Source organism: Eubalaena glacialis, chromosome 14 (genome assembly GCF_028564815.1).
Source record: "Eubalaena glacialis isolate mEubGla1 chromosome 14, mEubGla1.1.hap2.+ XY, whole genome shotgun sequence".
NCBI lineage: Eukaryota > Metazoa > Chordata > Mammalia > Artiodactyla > Balaenidae > Eubalaena > Eubalaena glacialis.
The window spans coordinates 94246547-94266597 of record NC_083729.1 but is presented as its reverse complement, the minus strand read 5'-3'; the positions used below and the strand labels follow the sequence as shown (position 1 = coordinate 94266597).

At 56.9% G+C, this 20051-nt stretch overlaps 1 protein-coding gene across 1 annotated transcript in view; it reads right to left on the bottom strand.

Moving 5' to 3' along the window:
• Positions 1 to 14957: 14957 nt before the first annotated feature.
• SH3RF3 (SH3 domain containing ring finger 3) overlaps positions 14958 to 20051 on the bottom strand; it is a 218669-nt gene continuing 213575 nt past the window's right edge. Inside the window, exon 13 of the mRNA XM_061210569.1 lies at positions 14958 to 15374. Within this exon, the coding sequence (XP_061066552.1) occupies positions 15206 to 15374 (169 nt within the window). The 3' untranslated portion in view covers positions 14958 to 15205. The remainder of the gene's footprint in view (positions 15375 to 20051) is intronic.

Below are 20051 nucleotides of genomic sequence, written 5' to 3'. Positions count from 1 at the left end.
AGCGCAAACTGAGGAGGCCCCTGTGGAGCGGCCGCTCTGCGAAGGGCTCCTGCCCCTGGCCCTGGAGCACAGGGAGGTAAGCGGGTGGGTGTGGCTGGGCCTGGAAGGACTGAAGCAGCTTCCGAAGCAGGAGGGCAGGAGGGCCACCCGGATGCTGGGAACAGCAGGCTCCCGACGACGCCTGTGCACCCAGGGGACGGAGAGGATCAGTGAACAGAGAGGACTGGGAAGACGGAGGCAGGGAGCAGGCGAGGGTTCCTAAGCCCAGCCCAGCGAGCAGGCGCAAGTCTGACTCTCAGGCCAGATGCGCGTGGAGCCAAGGGAGAGGTGTGTTGCGGGGAGGAGCCAGGCCAGGGGCAGGCGGGCTTGGACTCAAGTCCAGGCCAGGAGTCCTACTACTGCATATGCAGGAGGATAACGAGGTCACGTTTCAAAAATACTGACACACAAAGGACTACGCTGTGTAAAACCATGAAAATGTCCTGTGGAGCTAGAAATAGAGAGGGAACAAACATTCAAGACTGCAGTGGCATGTTAAGTTGGGAGAGTGGGATGCATGGCCTGAGGAGGTTCTCATTAACTGGGCAGAGGATAAAAGTCCCGTCAGCCGGGTAACGTGAGACTCAGGAAGGACCACGTACGCATGGGAACACGTGTGCCTTTCAAGCCAGTAGAAGGAAAACTGGTCTCATAAATGATAATCCAAAAGGAAACGAGGACATAAAGGAAATAAAACAGGTATGACAGCTAAAAAGCATTTAGTAATATGGTAGATTTAGACCCAAATAAATCAGTAATCACATGCTCTAATTTTTCTAGATAGAAGTTTTTTAAAATCAGCTACGTCACTTTACAAGAGTGAGCCAAAGCTTTCTGTCCTGATAGGAAAAGGTATATCGTGTACACTGAGCCAAAAGCTGACGTGTAGCTACATTTTCGGCAAAAGGCGGCCCTGCTGGGGGGGCGGCCTGGCCTCCGAGGCAGGAGGGCATCTGGCGGCTGGTGCAGGTCCCCAGACCTGCGTGAGGGGGCTGCGTGGCTGCCGACGTTCGTAAAGCATGTGCAAGCGGCCACCTCAACCACCTCTTATTATCTGTACATTATGCCTCAGTAAGCCTGTCTTTTTTCTTAAAGGCTGAAAGTTAAAAGGCAAAAGCGGGGAATGAAAAAAGAGTATCACTACAGATACTGGGACATTAAAGTGTCATTGATAGATTAGAAAATACAGAAGTATCAACAGAAAATAATTTAAAAAATTAATTTACTGATATAAGAAATACAAAATTTCTTAATAAAAGACAATTTATAACTAAAATCCCCCTACAGTTTGGGCCGCGAATCCTCTCAGATGTCTCAAGAGGAAAGGCATTTGACCAGCTCTCCCGTGGTAGGTGGGACACTGCCCCCACCCCAGAGATGCCCACGCCCTTGGTCCTGGGCCTGCGAGTGTGCTTCCTCACCTGGCAGCAGGCTGCAGAGGGCCTGAGACCGGGAGGTGGTTCTGGGTGGTCTCGGGGGGCCCGCTGGAGGGACGTGTGGCTGGCGAAGCAGGGTCGGAGGGGCAGCACTGCTGGTTGCGATGCGGAAGAGGCCATAAGCCTTGGAACGTGGGCGCTTCCAGGGGCTGGAAACGGCAGACAGGGATTCTCCCCTGGAGGCTCCAGAGGCGCACAGCTGTGCCTGACACTTAGATTTTAGTCCGGTTCTGACTACCAACATCGTAAGATAAATAAATTTGTACTGTTTAAAGCCACTACATTTGTGGTAATTTGTTACAGCAGCAATAGGAAACAAATACATTCCCTAAAAATGGATAAAAGAAACATCCCAAACTCATTTTACAAGGCCAACATGGTTTTCATTTCAAAGCCTAATAAAGACATTCTGAGAAAGGACAATTATAGTCTAATCTCATACATAAACATGCAAAAATCCTAAACAAATTACTAACAAACTGAATCCAGGAACATATATTTAAAAAGATAGTTCCTCATATCCAGGAAGGCAATGACGTTTTTACATTAGAAAATTAACTAGTGTAACTCAGCATGAACGTTAAAAGAAAAATCATATGGTCATCCCTGTAGAATCAGAAAATATTGATAAAATTTAGCATCTTTGAGATTTAAGAAAACAAAACAAAACAAAGACTCTTAGAATATCAAATAGAAGGAAACTTCCTTAACTTGATAAAGGGTATCCGCAAACAGTAACCAGCGCAGGCATCACACGTATGATGAAACACTGAAAGCACCTTTAAGGTTGGGGGCAAGGAAGGCTGGCACAATCGTCCCCTTCCATTAGACACGTCACCGGAGCTGGCAGCCCCCTCAGGAGGCAAAAAATAAAGATGGGCTGGGCCTCAGTCCTCACAGGTGACACGGCTGTGTTTGCAGCGAGTCCACATGCAGCTGTGGCCAGAGCACGGGGATCAGGAGTCCACAGGGTCATGGCACAGCTGCCCACCGATGACGATGACGGGAGGGGGTCGGCCACCGGGCAGGCTCGAGTGTCTCACGGAGCAAACAATCTCGGCTCCCGAAGGTGTGTCCTGGGCTCTGTCCCGCCTGCCCCCTCCTGCCTCAACCACGGCCCTTTCGTTAACTGGCTTGTGCTCAGGCTCTGCTGCCCCCAGGCCTATCTAACTGTGGTTTGGGGTCAAGGTCAAGGTCCTCCACAAGGCCCACCCACTCTCAGGTGCCTGCACGTGGCCTGTGCCTCAGTGAGGGAGGCCCAAGCAGCCTTTGCTTAAATTCCTGCCTCTGTGGAAACGGTTGCTTGTGTGGACAGAGCCACCGCAGGCCGTGGTCACCCACGAGGTCAAAGCCACGTGGCCCCAAACCTCCAGTTCTCCTGCCCAGGCCCCCGGGAGGAGACAACCGCACAGGTAAACCACCCCAGGGCACCGGCCCCGGCACGGCGGCCTCAGGTCCCGACTGTGGTGGTTCCAGGTCAGGAGTGGTGACCCGGGAGCCTGGGGGGAGGCCAAGCACCTGGTCCCACGAAGCCTCGCCCTGGCTCACTTGGTCGGCACCACCCTTGGTGCCGTTTCTCCACGCTCATGACGGCTGCCCCGAGGGTCAGCTTCCTCCCCCGAAGTTCTGGAGAAACAAAGTGAAAACGCAGCTGCTGGAAGGTGAGTGTCCCTTTACTGCTGACAAAGGCTACTCAGTGTGGGACTAGAGGGGGTTGTGAGATGAAGCCCAGAACTAGGGCACCGGCCCCGCTCAGGCAGAACTGCACCCAGACGGCCTGACAGGAAACAGAAACACCTGCTCCGCGATGCTCAAGGGCAGGGCCATGCCCAGCTGCTCCTCCTGGGGCCGCCCACTCCGGCGGCTTCTGAGGCTCCTGGGAGCCCTCCGACGCCCCTTGGGCTCCCGTGTGAAATCTGGGCAGCAGGCAGGCGGTGCTGCTGCCCAAGCGGACTGGGAGGAGGGTGAGGCCCAGAGGAAAGCGGCCGGAGTCCGGGGCTGCCCTGCCTGCCTGTGAGGCCTGCCCAGCTGGGGGAGCCCTGGCGCCCCTGAGTCTTTCCAAGCGAGAGGGAAGCCGTTCGTCCACAACACTTGGCGTTGAGCGCCTGGCAGGTCAGCAAGGCTGGTGCCCAGAAAGCGCGTCTGCAGCTGCTGAGGGCGCTGACCTCCGGCATCAGGAAGCCGCTTGGCACGCCCTGGCGAGATGACAGAAGGAGAGGGCGGCCAGCCTCCGCACCAACGCCTGGAGTGCTCGCCGGGGCCGCCCGATTCCTTATTTACCCTCTTTATTCCCCATTTCCCTGCCGAGTCGTTAATCTCAGCGTTTAAGGTGTTACCCCACGTGGTAAAAATACTAGCTTTAAAAAGAGATGCTTATAGAAGGAAACATCTTGCAGACTCCAGAGAGTCTGAATGACGGTGTTACCGAGTCCAAGCTCGTCCTGCTCACCACACGACAGGCCAATAAATTCAGAGGCGAGTTGCTGGGGCAAAGAATAGCGACTTTATCCAGAAAGCCAGCAGACCAAGACGGCGGGCTTGTGGCCCAAAGAACCGTCTTGCTGAGTTAGATTGAGGCTCCTTTTATACTAAAAGGGGAGGGACTAAAGCCAAGCACTTCCTGGTTCCCATCAGCCTCTGGAGGGGATGTGTTAATTTCTCCCTCCTGCAGTCATTCACAGGTGGGCCTGCTCAGGAGGTTCCCTGCGAGCTAAACACAGGTATTTTAGCTGAATGCTCATTACCTGGGAGGCAGGGGTCCCAGAGATGGGCCGTTATGTAAAATTTAAGCTTATAGGCAGCATCCCTTTAGTAATTAACTAGTAACAGGATACAAAGGTTCTTCCCCATTACAAGAGAAACTAGGTTAACAATGAACAAACACATCTTATCAAGAACAATGCAAACCAAGAGACAATACCTTTTCAAATGCTGAATGAAAAAAAGTCAACCTAGAATTCCATGCCAGTGAAAATATCTTTCAAAAATATGGGCAAAATAAAGACATTAAGACAAACAATAGCTGAAAAACTCCACTGCTACCACACTTGGATTACATGAAATGTTAAAGGAAGTGCTTCAGGCAGAAGAAAAATGAAACCTAAAGGAAATTCAAATCTACACAAAGTAACTAGAAAGAGTAAACACGTAACATAAAAGACTGTTTTTCTCTAGTTTAAAAATTACCTTGGGATTTCCCTGGTGGTGCAGTGCTTAAGAATCCACCTGCCAATGCAGGGGACATGGGTTCGAGCCCTGGTCCTGGAAGATCCCGCCTGCCGCAGAGCAACTAAGCCCGTGTGTCACAACTACTGAGCCTGCGTGCCTAGAGTCCAAGCTCCACAAGAGAAGCCACCGCAATGAGAAGCCCGTGCACCGCAAGGAAGAGTAGCCCCCGCTCACCACAATTAGAGAAAGTCCGCATGCAGCAACAAAGACCCAACGCAGCCAAAAATAAATAAATAATTTATTTTAAAAAATTGCTTTAATATTATACTACTATATATAAAACAGATAACATGAAAGGACCCACTGTATAGCACAGGGAACTATACTCAATATTTTGTAATATAAGGAGAAAGAATCTGAAAAAAAATATAATTGTATGCGTAACTGAATCACTTTGCTGTACACTTGAAACTAACACAACACTGTAAATCAACTATACTCCAATAAAAAAATTTCTTTTAAATTGCTTTAAGATAACCAACTGTTTAAAGCAAAATCAAAATAAATTGTGGGCCTCTGTAACATATGATACGGATCAGGGCCCTGTGGGCTCCTGGGCACAAAAGCCTTTCTGTGTTCTCCATTTCTTGATTACAGGAAATGGGCTTCATTTGGCCTCCAGGACCTTCCCTGAGTTCCAAGGAGCAGGTTCAAACAGTTGCTAATCAGGGAAGGGAGGGGATGCAGAGACAATAGAGGAGCAGTCAGGAAACAATAGTGCAGCCTTGGGCCAGGGTCCTGGTCCCCCTCAAGGGATGCACACAACAATATCTTTGAGCTGTTTTGCAGACACTGAAACCCCCTCCAGGTGGTAGAAGTTAACTGTCTGCTGCCCACAAGCAGGTAGACCCCAGACTGGTTGGAACCAGAAGGTTGATGATGCCGACTCCCAATTACCTCACCGCCAACCAATCCGAAGAGTATCCACGAGCTGATCACGCCCTCTTTGAACCATTACTATGAAACTCCTCATTACCCTCTTGAAAGGGAGCACAGTTCTTGAGGCCCTAGCCAGCTGTGTTCCCTCTTTGCCTGGCAAAGAATAAAGCTATTCTTTCCCTTCCTCCAAAACTCTGTATTTCTGTTCAGCATCGGTGCACAAAGAGCCAAGATTTTTGGCACAAACATAGAAGTGAAATGTATGAAAACAGTGGCACAAAGGCTGAGGAGGGTAGAATCAGTGTATTCGAATAATAAATGCTCACAAAATATGTGAAGAGGCATAATGTGTATCTTTAATATTGTGATAACTATCAATGACAACTAATTACACATACTTCGAACTCTAGATCAATCAGAAAATTTTAAAACAAAGTATGCCTCTTGAGTCAAAAAAGGAAATAAAATGGAAACATAAAAAATACTAAATTAATCCAAAGGAGTCAGGAAAAGAGGGAGAAAAAAGAAATAATGAAAGGATGAAACAACAAAAAATAGCAGAATTGTAGATTTAAACCCAATCACGTTACTGTGAATGGTCAGAACACTCCAATGTTAACAGGCAGAGACTGTCAGGTTGGATTTTAAAAGTAAGATACAGCTATCTGAAACACTACTTTACTAAAACACTACTTTAAAGATGAAGACAGACTAAAAGGATAGAAAAAGCATATTTCATGAGAATAGGAATGAGACAAAAGCTAAAGTGGCAGCATAACTAAGACAAAGTCAATTCAGAACAAGGAACTGCACCAGGGAGAAAAGGGGTCATTTCTAAATGATAAAGGGGCCAATTCACCATGAGAACCTATCTATCTTACGTGTGTTTGCACCTAATAACCGAGTCAAAATACATGATGCAAAAAACTGATAGAATTAAAGAGACTTGCAGATACCACAGACCTTAAAAGGACAAATCCCCCATTGTAAATGGAAACTTCAACAATGTAACTGACAAAACAAGTCGAAAGAAGATCTATAAAGATATAGAAGGCTTAAACAACACTATCAATCAATTTGATCTAATTGACATTTAGAGATCACAGCCAACCCACAGCAGCAGGACACACGTTCTTTTCAAGTGTACACAGAACATTCACCAACAAAGAAGGTATTTTGGACCATAAAACCAGCCTCAATAAATTTAAGATGGCTGAAATTGTATAAAATATGTTCTCTGACCACAATGGAATTAAACTAGCAATCAACAATGCAAAGATACCTGGGAAATTCCTAAATATTCAGAAATTAAATAACACACTTCTTTAAAAAACCCTACAGGCCCCCCCAAAAAAGGCAAATTTACAAAATATTTTTAACTTAATTAACACAAAAACAGACAAAAAATTTTGTGTGATGCAGCTGAAACATGCGGTCGTGTTTTGTGTCGGGCCTTTAAAGAGGTAGGTAAGGCAAATGAGGTCACATGGGTGGGCTCGAATCCAACAGGACTGCTGTCCTTATAAGAGGAGGAGATCAGGACACAGACGCACAGAGGAAGCCACGTGAGGACCCAAGGAGAGAGGCCTCCGGAGGAACCAGCCCTGCTGACACCTTGATCTCAGACTTCCAGCCTCCAGAGCTATGGGAAATTAAACTTGCTGTTTAAGCCCCCAGGCTGTGATGGCACCCCACACTCACTAAAGGGCCCCTTCTTCCCGAGAATCACTGTTCTGTGACGCCTGTGTTCCAATGTCCTGTGTTTTGTCTGGTTTCCTAGTTGTGTCAGGCGGAAGGGTAAATCCAATGCTGTTTTTCCATTATGTCCATAAGCATAAGTCAGAACTGGCTTTTGGTCACTCAGCAATGTCTGCTCCATCTGTGATCCACGGAGAGACGACCATTCTAGAACGTCAGGTTAGAAGGCAACCCAGTGGAGATTGTAAAAAAAACACAGGTGTAAGAGGAAGAAGAGTCTCCCAGTGATGGTGGCTTAAACAGGCAAACGTTTACTTCTCTCTCCCGTGGGCAGGCCATCCACCGTGGCTTGGCTGGTCAGAGCCCCTCCTCCTCCTCCTTCTCTGCTGTCCACAGAGTTTGCTCCTGTCTTCGTGGCTGGAGATGGCTTTGACACATCCACGCCCCAGCTTTCAGAAAGCTGGGAAGAAGGGGGGTCCCCACTCATGGCCTGGGCTGGCTGCAGGGCACTCTGGGAAATGCATTTCGCGGGAGGGCGGGGCGGGGGGGTGGCGGCTGTCGGTGCCCCCCATCCGGGGAGAGAGAGGCAGCCGTCCCAGTGGGACGCAGGCGCCAACTCCCCTCCACCCGGGGACAGCGGCCACGCCTGTCTCCACCGCCTCGAGGCTGTGAAGTGGCTGCACAGGGAAGCCCCTGACGGTGGCCTCATGCCTGGCACCGATAAAGAGGAGAAACGAGCAGCGCTGAGACACTGGGCCCAAAACCAAATGCTGAGGCGTACCGGGAGCACGGCCTCTGCTGAGTATGACGGACAGGGCTGAGTGGGGTTGCCCAGCTGTTTAACCTAACTTTGCAATCTCAATTCTGGATCACGTTTCCAAGTCTAACCACACTGACGAGACCCTCCAGGAGTCCATTAGAACAGCAGGCCCCCGACCCCCGACGGCTTGTCAGCTGTTACAGGAACAGAGCACAGAAGCTCCCACTCGCCTGGGAGACGCACAAAGGGCCGTGGACCGTGGGGAGCACCCACGCAGATGGGTTTCCCGGCCCCCGCCCCGTTTCCAGAAAAAGAGCCCTGCTTTCATCGGCTTTACGTGCTAGTCTTCCACAGAAGATTTCATCTGAACAAAGAGTTCCAGGGTTTTGAAAATATAAAATCTAGAGCACTTTTTTTACAATTTTACTTGGTCAATGCAACTTGACCGTTTGTACTAACAGACAATTAATTTCAAAGCCTGGAAAGTGACCTAGTCTATAAGCGAGGAGAAGCCCGCCTGCCTTGCCAGTCCTGCCCCTTTGTCCTGGGAGTCCCCTCCGAGTCCTGATCCCTGGGGGCAGCTGTGTCACCACTATTCCTTCCCCAAGCGCCACAGCTGCACGTGCCCTACGACAAGCGAGCCGCCTCACAGGACTCTCCACGCACCCACCTCGGCAGTTTTGCATTTACTTATGCCACATCCTCCTTTTGGAGGAACCCTGGTCGCGCTGGTCGGTCAAACACAATAAACCGCAGGTTTCTGTACATAAGGTTCTACAATTATTCCGGTCGTGCACGAATCTCTTCCCTTGAGGAAACTGTGACCTTGGTTCCGCTGTCTGTTATATCCACCTGTCCCACCAGGCTCTGGGTAATTGACAGACGTGATATTTACGCCCTGACGCCTTCACCTAAATTACAGCCTGCTCTACTGGCAGAGCCCTGTGGTGTGCCACCAGAGACCTCCCTTCCGATTCACAGGGATTTGACTTGGCCCCAACAGAAGATTCTGAAGCCTTTGATTAAAATCTAAGTCCTTTGATGAGTTCACCGAAAAAAACACGCATCAGCGATGCGGCGGGCGAACAGCTGCGAAGTCATTCCCAGGATGACTCACGTTTATCAGGGCTCTGATGCATATTTAAGAGGCGCATTAAAGGGCTGAGTCAGCGGCGCGCATGGATGTGCCACGGTGCTAATAACTCGGCGGTCCTGCAGAGCCTGCCCCTCTCCCCGTTGTAAGTCAGCGCTCAGGCCACGGGGGCCGAGAAGGGAGAGCGCCCTGGACCCTCCGAGGGCCGCCGCCAAACACGATCCAGCCCGGAGGGTGGGAGACCGCCGCGTCGGAAACCAGCGTCAGGACTGCAGCTTCCGACGCGGAGCCCGGGAGCACCGACGTCCCAGGACACGCCCCAAGCCGGTCCTCGAAGGCCCGGCCAGGCCTGGGGTGGGGGCGGGGGCCGCGGGAGGCTCCGGGTTCTCCCTCCCTCTTCCAGCCCCACCCCGCCCCCAGCTCGGAGGCTGCTCCCCCACAGCGCCCCCGGGTCCCTCTCAGCCGCGCCGGAGGCAGCGGCTGCTCAGCTTCTGATTCTCACTCCAAACAGGTCATCTGAGTTAGACGTGGGAAGCTACGTTCCAATGAGCCAGGTATTTACGTGGTAAAGAGTAAACGGCAGCGCTGAGAGACCTCCACAGACGCCCCGCCCACCGCCCAGGTTCCGCTCCCGCGCACACACGAAGCACATTCCGGTGCCCGCCACCTTCACACACGCTCACTCCTCCACGTCCCCTTCTCACAAGAACACGCGCGCCGCCCCCGCATCCTCACCTGCTCCTTCAACCGCTGGCGTGCAGCCGCCGCAAACCCCTATCCCCCAGGTCCGAGGGTGGAACCCGTGCGCCGACGTGCCGTGCGCCGACGTGCCGTGCGTGGGCCCTGCGTGAACGTCCCTGTGCGTGAGCTCCGTGCGCCGACGTGCTGTGCGAAGGCCCCGCGTCCACGTGGCACCTCCTGGGGCGCAGGTGCGCCAGGTCACCCTCTGGGGCGTCACCTGCGTCCCAGCGGCTTGGCGGGCAGAGCAGCGTCCCGTCTGCGGGTCCCGGTGTCGCGTGGACCCCGTTCCTCTGATTACGAGGGCGGTTGCACGTCTTCTCTTACGGGGGGCCGTCTCGTTTCTTTCTTGGAACCGTCAGGGCAAGAGCTGCTTATTTAGAGGAAAGGGCAGTTTGGTGCCAAAGAGTTGAGGCCCTGAGGGCCCTGAAACGGGAGAGTTATTCCAGGAACAACCGAGCGGGGAGGACTGTCTCCCAGCCTAGGCCGAGGCAGAGGTTTCATCCAGGGGGCGGGGTCCGTGGGAAGGAACCTGACCCCCCCCCCCAGGTTGGGCCCCGGGCGAGCGCGGGGGGGGGGGGGGGGGCAGGTGGCAGAGCCCGTCGCCGCCCACCCGCCCCTGCCCGCCTTCCGCGCCCCCCGGATGCTCCCCTCCAGGGGAGCCCGTGTTCAGCCCCTGCCACTGCCGTGCGCACCCCCTCCTCGCGGGGCAGGCGTCCTGACAGGTGCTAGCTGAGCCGCCCCCTCGGTGGCCTCTCCGCGGCAGCCTGGTGCCGGCACTCACCTCCTCCATGGGGGTCTCCCGGTCCGCCTGGAGCCTCTTCCTTAGCAGTTCCGGATGCTCCCCATCAGGCGCCCCCTCCCCGTTTGCCCCGCTGGCCCTCCTTCTGTCCCTGTTCAAACAGACCCACCAGCCCTCCCGAAATGGCCCAAGGCCCGGAGGGGTCCCGGGGGTCATTCAGGACCCGACCCGGGTCAGAGGAGCGTCAGCCTTTGGTTCCTTCAGCTTCAGAGTAGGCCCTGGGCGCCTCCCCTGCGCGGCTCTCGGCTCTCCGGCCTCCCTGATGTCCTTGCAAGGACCCGTGGGCACTCTGGGCCCACCCAGGGGGCCAGGAGGGTCTCCCTAACTCAGGGTCGGCCGGTTAGCAACCTCAACCCCTCTTTGTCACGTAACCTGACAGGTTCTCAGGTTCCGGGAGCGGGACACGGGCCGTGGTTCTCAGTCTGCAGGGCGCTTGCACACAGCCCCTCCCTGCCGCCCTCCCAGTCCCCCTCCTGCTTTGCCGCCCTGTTACCTCTGCCCTGCCTGGTGCAGGGGCTCCTCACGGGCCTCCTCTCCCCTTCCTTACCCGGAATCCCTTTTCTGAACCGCACACCCTCCCCTGCCCCTTCCAGCCTGAGTCCTGTGACTGGAGGTCTGGGGGCTGTGGACGCACAGCCTGAAAAGGCGCGTCTGTTACGATCCCTGGAACAGCCCTCGCTCTGCTGTGGGCTTGGGGGGAGGAGGTGCAGTCTGAGGGATGGGGCAGGGTGAGGCCGCGGGGGCGCAGAACACCGCCACTGCGCACTCCACGGTGTCACCAATCTGTCCTTGCCAATGAAGGGCCGGCTGTGGAGCGGCTCCCCCGGGAAAGGAGACCCAAGTTTCCCCAAGGCCGACCGTCGGGGGCAGAGCAATGACTCCTGCTCCCAAAAGCCATGGGGCTGAGGTCTCAGCGGAGTCCCAGTTCCCTGTGGACAGTGGGGTTGTCTCTGCTTCACAGGTGAGTGTCCAGCTGCCCTGGCCAGCCTGGATTCGGACGTGGCTCCAGGCCCAGGGGCAGGGGGTTGCCGTGTCCGTCCCTGTGGTCAGACTTGCCAGGCGGCCTGCGGGTCATGACAGAGCTGGCTCTCCCGGCCCTCAGGCCCGACGCACTGTTTCCACAGAGGGCCTGGCTCAGTGCCCAGCCTTGGGCATTGGTCTTGGGGGTGCACTGAGCATGAGATCTGGCCACTTCATCTAACGGCCCACCTGGCAAAGTGTCTCTGGGCCAGCTTGCTGGGGAGTGCGTGAAGGCTTCATCACTGCAGCACGGGCTGTCCTCCCCTCCGCGCCCTGCAGGCGGTGTTACCAGTCTTCCGCTAGTTCACTATGTTCGTTCACATAGAAGAGGGAAGTAGCTCCTGGCTAAGCTCCCCTCCAGCTCCAGTGATGTGACGGTCAAAGGCTCTGGGTGGGAGGCCAGGCCGGGAGGGCAGCGGGGTCTCCTCCAGGAAACACCCTGACAGGTCTTGGGTCGTGTGCGGCCCTCTGCCGGGCCTCCCTCTGTCTGGCTGCTGGAGACAGGCCCCCCCGCCCCCCCCCCTTTGGAGATCGGCAGCCTCCTGACGCCCCTCCTGCGGGCGGGTTCCAGAGGACCGGTCCCTGTGGCCCAGGCACCCGAGGCCAGACGCACAGGCAGGGTAGTGAGTGTGCTGGTCTGGGAGGCCGATTCCAGGCACTCCTGGCCGACGGGACTTGAATGACTACTGACATGAAGGCTTCCCACAAGCAAGGAAGGGGCATCACCTACAGAAAGTCACTCTGCTTTTCCAGGCAAGCAAGGGCCTGCGGGGGTCCTGGAAGCCGCCCAAGCCCCGCTGGCCAGGCTCAGTTCTTCCTTCCCAGCAGCAGAATCCCAGCCTGTGCCGGGAGTGGCTGTCTGGCGCCCCCGGTCCCCTCAGCGGCCCGCCACCCTGACACAGACCCCGGTGGCCCACTCGGAAGCTCCTGGGGGTGGCAGGGCTGTGCGCCCACAGGCTGGCAGAGGGGACGTGGGGGACACCTGCCGATTCTCCTGCCCAGCCCGGCCCCACCTGACTGCTCCCCCATCCAGACACCAGGCCTCTCCATGTTCAGTTTTATTTAAAGACTCGGAAACACAGGCATCATGGTTTGTCATCAGTCCGTCCCTCCAGAATCACACACTGACGTCTGTGTCTAACAGAAGCAAGGGGTGCATGTGTGTGACTGTGCAAAGTGCCAACGATTTCCCACCAGAGCCCGGCATTCACTGTGAGGCTGCCATCTCCTGACTCTGTTCCCGTGGCCCTCTGATGGCCCGATGTCCCTGTCACCTCCGTGTCCTCTGATGTCAGTGCATGTGGCTGAGGACTCTACCCTGCTCCTCAGAGCATGTCGCCTTGGCCCCAAAGGCCACATCACGACCACGGTGCGTGAGGTCTGGATCTGGGGAGTCTGAGGGTGTCAGGCGAAGGGCTGGTTCATCTTATTGGCCAGGACGAGGGGACCCTTCCGGGCAGGACGGCCCCCGGCAGAAGGGTCTGCTTCTGCTCCTGCCCTGTCTGTGGTTCACTGGTCACGAGGGCTGATTTTCCGACCAAGGGTTTGAAAACAGCCCAAAGCAGGGGGGTGGTCATGCGTGTCCATGCTCCCTGGAGCCTGGCCGGCGAGGAGGCCCCAATGCTGGTGGCCCCGGGGAGGCCCCAGCGCCCAGCCCTGACTCTGCGCAGGAGAGGCTGGCGACAACTTTGCTAAGACACCTACAGGGGGGCATGCCCCCTCCACCAGGCGCCAGCCTCTCAGCATCACGTGGGCGGTGCCGGGAGCGGTCTGTGCTGCTGCTTGGTAACTGCCTACGTTTAGAAAGAAGATTTTCCTATCATCTGGGGACAAAGTCGGCTCTGGTTTCATTGGAGAATACGTGTCTCACTCAGCATGTTAATCCACGCATGTTTTTGGAGATGACATAATTGTAGACACGCACCGGATTTCTGTGCACAGAAGGCAACTAATTTGGCAACCAGTGACAAACGCGCACCTTCTGGCTGTCATAAACTCGGTGCACGGGACTCCCTGCGTTTAAACCGGATTTTTTTTTCTTTGATTCGGAACAAATTTCTCAACTCTGTCGATCTATCATGTCCTGGAGAGAGGAAGAGCGCTTTCCCTAGGGGCGACCCGCCAGTGTGGAGCCACCTGGCAGCAACAAGTAGCCAGGTCATACCCCAACACAGGAACTCTGACAACAGCATTCCTGCCACGGCCTCATGGCAGGCCGGGGAGTGGGCTTCTGGATTTTGTTGCAGAGACATCCCAAAGGCTAGTGTGTTCAGCCTGATTTAACCCTGAGTGGCTTTGTGAAGAGAGAGAGGGTTTGGGAACTGATAGGAACATATTCCTAAGGTGTCTCTCTCACGGGCTCCTCCCGTCGGGGCTTGGGGGAAGGTGGACTCATGGGTGCCCTTCGTGGACCCCCGACGGGGAAGGTCCCAGGATCAGAGCTGCCCCTCCCCACCCAGCTCCCTGGACCTGCAAGTCTGCATGACACCTCAAAGCCCTCGTTATCCTCGTGGCTCTGGTCTCGAGACCAAGGTGTGCACTGAGAGCAGAGCAGTTTTTTATTTAAAGAAAAAAAGGAGAAACCGTCACAAGGCAGTCGATCTGAACGGTGGTAAAAACCGCACGTTTGGACAGTGGAAGTGCTGGCTGTGGTGTCCCCTCTACAGCGCAGAAGGGAAGTTCTGCCTCCTGACCTGGGGTCCACCCTCCTGTTCCTTTACTGCCACCTCTCGTCAGAACATCTCCAGATGCGGCAGGGGCTCTGGAAGGGTGGAAAGACACGGGCTTTTCCTAACTCCCTCCAATGCCCAGGCCCCTCTGGCCCCACGAGCACCGAGGCTGTGAAGACCTGGCTCTCCAGGTTCACATGGTGCCTGTAAAAGTTCTGCCCCTTTGGTGTCTCCCCAGAGATTTTTTCTTTCAAGCTCAACCAAGTCCTGACTAGTTTTACAAAAAGGCAGCACCAGATGTATGAAAAATAGGCAGTGAACGACCTGTTAGACATTTATAAAGTCTAACAGCTTTGCAGTAAAAAGATGTAAGAAAGAAGCACGAGGGAGAGGGGACAGTGGTGGCAAAGCACGAGGCACTGCTGCCACCTCGCCCCGTGGGAGCCACGTGCTGGCCTTGCCCGGACGGGGCAGTTGACGACCCCGGGCCAGGGCACCATGCTGAGGGTCCAGGTGGAGGTGCCTGAGGTATAGCCGGAGACGAGGAGCAATCAGGACCCACGTGAAACCCAGAGCCGCCCAAAGGACACTCTCCAAACGCGCGGGGCCCTACCCCCCAACGGCCCCGCCCGCAGACGGCAGAGGGGCATCCCAGCAGCCAACCACCCCGGCGCGTCTGCTCCCCATCGGAGGACACGGGGCGGGTGGAAGCCGTGACCTCCTCGCCCCCGGGTCCTGTGCATGCGGGCATCCCCGCCAGGTCCCCAGAAGGACCCAGGGCCTCGGGCGGCCGCTCCCTTGGGGTCCCTGCACCTCCGTCCCTGGGGGGCGGCAGGCACAGCCTCAGAAGCTCTCCACGAAGCTGCCGGGGAAGAGGCCGGTGCGGCCGTTCCTCTGCAGGGTCCCCTTGTACCAGCCGTCCTCACGCTTCTTGTGCACGAAGACCACGTCCCCTTCCTTCAGCTCGATCTCCGCCTCGCTCTGGGGCGGGTATGAGACCACCACGCGGTACCTGGGGAAACAGATACGCAGGGGTGAGCCGCCCACCACCTCCGGGGCTCCGGGTCTCCGGGGCTCCGTCCCTGTTTTCAGACCAACGTGCCATAAGATCCACCTGCAGACGTGAGTCTCCGCTGTGCCTCTGCCTGCCGGGCGCCTGAGCTCCGACCAGGAACAGACCCCTGGGCCTTGGCAGCTCCCGCGATCTGAGACAAAGGCCTGCACCCCACACCTGCCCAGAAAGCCTCAGGGGACGAGGAGGCTCTGAGGACCAGCCTTGCTCTAAGACGCCCGAGGGCGAGGGCAGACCGGCCGGGCCGCATCCCTCGCTGCCGCCCAGCCCGGCAGAGCTGCCCGTACCCCCCTCCAGCCGGGGACCCCATAGGGCTCGTGTGTCCCGCTGTCCCGCCGGCCCCGAGCCCACCACCCTTACGGGGGTCAGGACTGGTCAGGTGAGCTGGGGGCTCCGTGCGCAGATCCTCACTGTGGGTGGTCTCGTGGCCGGCAGGGCCGCCTGTTCTTGCTGCCTGCGAACCCCAGCTCGTAGGCACCACAGACCCCACGGGCTGGGTGCCGGGGAAGGGGAGGGGAGGGGTCAGCAAAGGCTTCCCCATGGACCTGCCGGGCGCCGGGCACGCTCCTCTCCCTCCGCCTCCAGCCCGCCATCCACACGGCCCTCCTCCGCTGGAACCACGTCGCTCGGACTAGAGGCAAGCTGGGAAGAGGTTCTGTGCTCCCATCGCCTGCCCCCGCAAGCGCTCTGGCCCTTCCCGGTCATGGATGCCAGGCCCGCCGGTCCCTGCCATCCCTGCGCACCGCCCGCCTCTCCCTCCTCACCAGACCGACCTCAGCCCCACACTGCGCCCCCAGGTCCTCAGGGCGGGTGGGTCGAAGGGTAGGGCTGCTGGGAGAGTTGCAGGAGCAGTGGCCAGGAGCTCACGCACAGCTGACCCCGTCCCCTGCTCCTGGGCCCAGTCTGGCCAGCACCCCTGCCGTGGGCACTGGCAGAGCAGGAGCGCCTGTGGGCTGGGTCGGGGAGAGCAGCTCACGGGCGCCCTCCGTCCTCGGCTGCCTGCTCCCAGCCCCGCCCTCAGGGCCCGGGTCCTCCTCCGAGTCCCCAAAGGCCCAGGCGGCCTCCCTGGGCCAGAGATGCAGACCGTGCTCCCCCTTCCCTCCGGCCACCTCCCCACACTCTCCGAACTCCAGGGTCTCCTGTCCCTCCTCCCTGGCAGCGCCTGGCCTGACCCTGTCCCCTGGGCCGGGCTTCCCTGTCAGCCACAGCCAGACCAACGGCCCCTGACGGAGGCCATCCGCGTCTGGCAGCTGGGGGTCCCTAGGGTCCTCAAGGGGTTCCGTATGCAGAGCCTCTGACCTGCTATTTCCTGGACTTGGAGAAACCGGGATGCTATAGAGCAGAAGGTCCCAGGTCACCTCTTCTTGAAGTGAGGCCACAGACAGGGACCCTGGACCTACCTGATGGGATTCTGGGGGACGGGGACCAGGGAACGGGGGCTCTCGGGATCTGCCCGCGGACGCCTGAGGACCGAGGTGCCGAATGAGGCCGACTTCATCCCCCTCCAACCACCTGCACACAGCCTGGGGCTGGCCTGTCCAGCTGGGGATGGTGCGGGGGACTGGGGAAGACGCTCAGGTGCAGAAGACCTGGGCCCGGCCCTAGGAGCTCACGGGCCCAGCCCACTCCAGGCGGTGGAAGCAGGGGGCAGAGAGGAAGCGGGTCGCGAGGCCGCCCCGGCCTCCCCAGGTGCCTGCAGCATGCAGGCCAGGTCAGTTGCCACCGCGGTCCCTTTCAGGGTGTGGATGAGGCGAGGAAGGGGACAACAGCTCCTGCCCTCCCAGCCCCGCATGCCTGCAGATAGCTGGGACACAGCAACGCCCGTGAGATCAGCCAGCACACACAGACGGCAGCTCCCACACCCCGGCACCCAGGCTGCATGACTGCCAGGACCAGCACCGTGCCCCCCCAGGCTTCCTGCCCATCCTCCTCCTCCAAACACCCGCCCCCTTCCCTCAACTCCCCAGGAAAGAACGCGTCGAGATCATTCCTCACGCTCCTAACATAAGTTTTAGCTTTTGCCTCAACTGCCAGATGTGAAACAAGCAACTTTAAAAGTGTAATTTGCTAGAAAAAAATTAATTTGGTGCTTCTGAGCAATCCCGTGATTTAATGAGCCCGGATGGATGATGTGGGCTGAACGTCTACAAGACCAGCATTCAGTTTTCTGTCCAGATCTTTCCAAGACGCTGAAGGAAACTGATGCTCAGCGGCCCCAAAGGGCCAAGCGAACAGTGGCATGATCCTGGCGTCACACGTCAGAGACTGTCCTGAGCGGCTGCGTCCACCACAGCCACGCTGTAGACATCAGACTCAGGAATCAAAGGTGCAGAATTCGAAGGGAATCCAACCGCTGCAGATGCAGCCGCTTTGCCTGTGGGGTTGGGCACGTCCTCCGTGTCACAGGAGGGGCCCTTCAGAGCACCCGTGTCGGTCCCCGTGAGGACGAGTGGTCTGGGGTCGGGGGCTGTGGTCACCACAGTGGTGTCCCTCCAGGACCTTGAAAATGGTAAGAATACTCCCTGGACACCAAACTCTAAGGTCTACACAAGCCTCGGGTCCCTGTGGCGGCTCTGACGGATTCCCACGAACAGCGCCTGACGACGTACACGTCTCATCTGGGGGTTCCGGAAGTCCGATGTTCGACACAGCCTCACGGGGCAAAGTTGAGGGATGGAGGCTCCGGGGCAGGTCATGTCCCCTCCCCTCCTCCAGCCCCCAGAGGCTGTGGCGTTCCGGTGGAGGCCTCTCCCTCCATCTCAAAGACAGCAGGCCGAGCTCCTCGTCCACCTGCGAGGACTCCTGAGGTCACACGGGCCGCCGCGGGGCCTGCACGACCTCTCCACTTTACGGTCAGCTGCTTGGTCCATCTGCCACCTTATTCTTGGTTTGGGGATCACGGCAGAGACGTCTTTGGGAGCCTACCATGACCCACAATAGATCAAAGCAAGAAACTTCTAAATCCCAACAGAGCAAAACAGCTGAGAGGCCGGCGAGAGGTGAGGACACACGGACTGGGCGTGTGAGCACGTGGGGAGGCCCGTCAATCAGTGCGGAGGTGTGGGGACCACGGCCCTCCCCACGGCCTCACTGTCGTGTACGTGATGTCACACAGCGTCGTCTCACATGTCATCTCGTGCGTTGTTACGGTTGTTGTTGCCCTTGGCGTTCACTACTCATTCATCCTTTTCCAGGTATTAATCTAGGTGTTTTGCGACCATTATGGCCACCAGGCACTATCATCCCCATGTTGTATGTAGGGGCCGGGACTCAAAAAGCAGACACTCGTTTGGGTGAAATGGCTGTTAAGTGGCAGGTGTTTCTCTTGCTGCAAGATTGTGATGCATGTTGGGGGCGTGGACTGAGCCCACCTGCCCTTCACGCACGGCCCCCCGTGGCGGGCCCCCCAACAGGGGCTGGGGTGTGAGTGAGGGTGCGCCCTCCGTGCAGGACTCTGGTCACAGCTGTGAGGTCAGTGTGACCCACCGGCCCGAGTCCAGGTGTTTCGGGAGCTGCCCCGGCCTGAAGGTGACGTTGCCATTGTCACGTCCTCAGCTCCAACCTGCTGGGGGCCGGTACATGGGAGTCATGAGGGCTACGCGGGGTGAGGGCCGCGCTAGGCAGTAGTGGTCACTAAGGAGCTGTGCAGGGTGCTGGGGGCAGGAGGGCGCCCAGGGCCCCGGGTACAATATCCCCAATTAGACAGGAGAGTCAGCTAATGGGAGTAATTCCCTGAACTTCCTAGTTAATCCTAGACTCCCATGATTTCTTTACAACAGGGTCCTTAAGCCCTTTGTGGAGTCTAGAAGTTGAGGATCTGGGAAGGCAGAAGCCCAGGGGAGACACGAGAGCAGCTTTGACACGTTTAGGGACCTGTCATTCCCCAGAGCCCCCAACTTTGGGACCCAGAGGAGGGGCCGGGACCCCCATTCAGAAATCACAGGCAGCTGGGTTGGTCCCGTGGAAGAAAGAAGGTTCTGACGTGGGAGAGCCGCCCAAAGGCGGAGGCTCCCTTGGGGAGTGGAGGGAGAGAGGAGGGGGTGTGTGGTGTGCACTTGGTGTGTGTGTGTGTGTGGTGTACATGTTGGGTGTGCATGTGATGTGTGTGGTGTGTCTCAGGCCACACGGAAGGGCTGGCATCGGTCAGTGTGGCCGAGGGGGGGAAGGATCTGCCAGGAATGCCAGGACTGTGTGCTCAGGAGATGCTCCCCTTTTTACGGTTTAGGCAGCTCTCCCAGGAGGAGGGGCACTTAGAAAGGAAAGCATTTCCTCCCCTGAGCACCCTCAGCCCTCTTTGAGGCTCTCTGAGGACCCATGACTCAAACGGGCTGGCCCACAAGCAGGACACCAGCCTCTGGCCCCTTCCACCCGAGGCCTCGGGGGACTCAGTTTCCTGACCTGGAAAACTCTGTGCTGAACTCTAAGAAATTGTTGTCTTTGGCAAAAACACGAATACCGGACATTTCACATGGTGTAACCCTGAAGGCAGTTTGGGGCCAGGTGTCAGAGTGGGCCGAGCCTGGAACAAGAGCTGCCCCAGGGCGGGGCTCGCTCAGGCCTACGGGGAACTCAGCCCGGGGTCACTGCGGGTTCTTTTGGGGCAGGGGGATGCAGGTC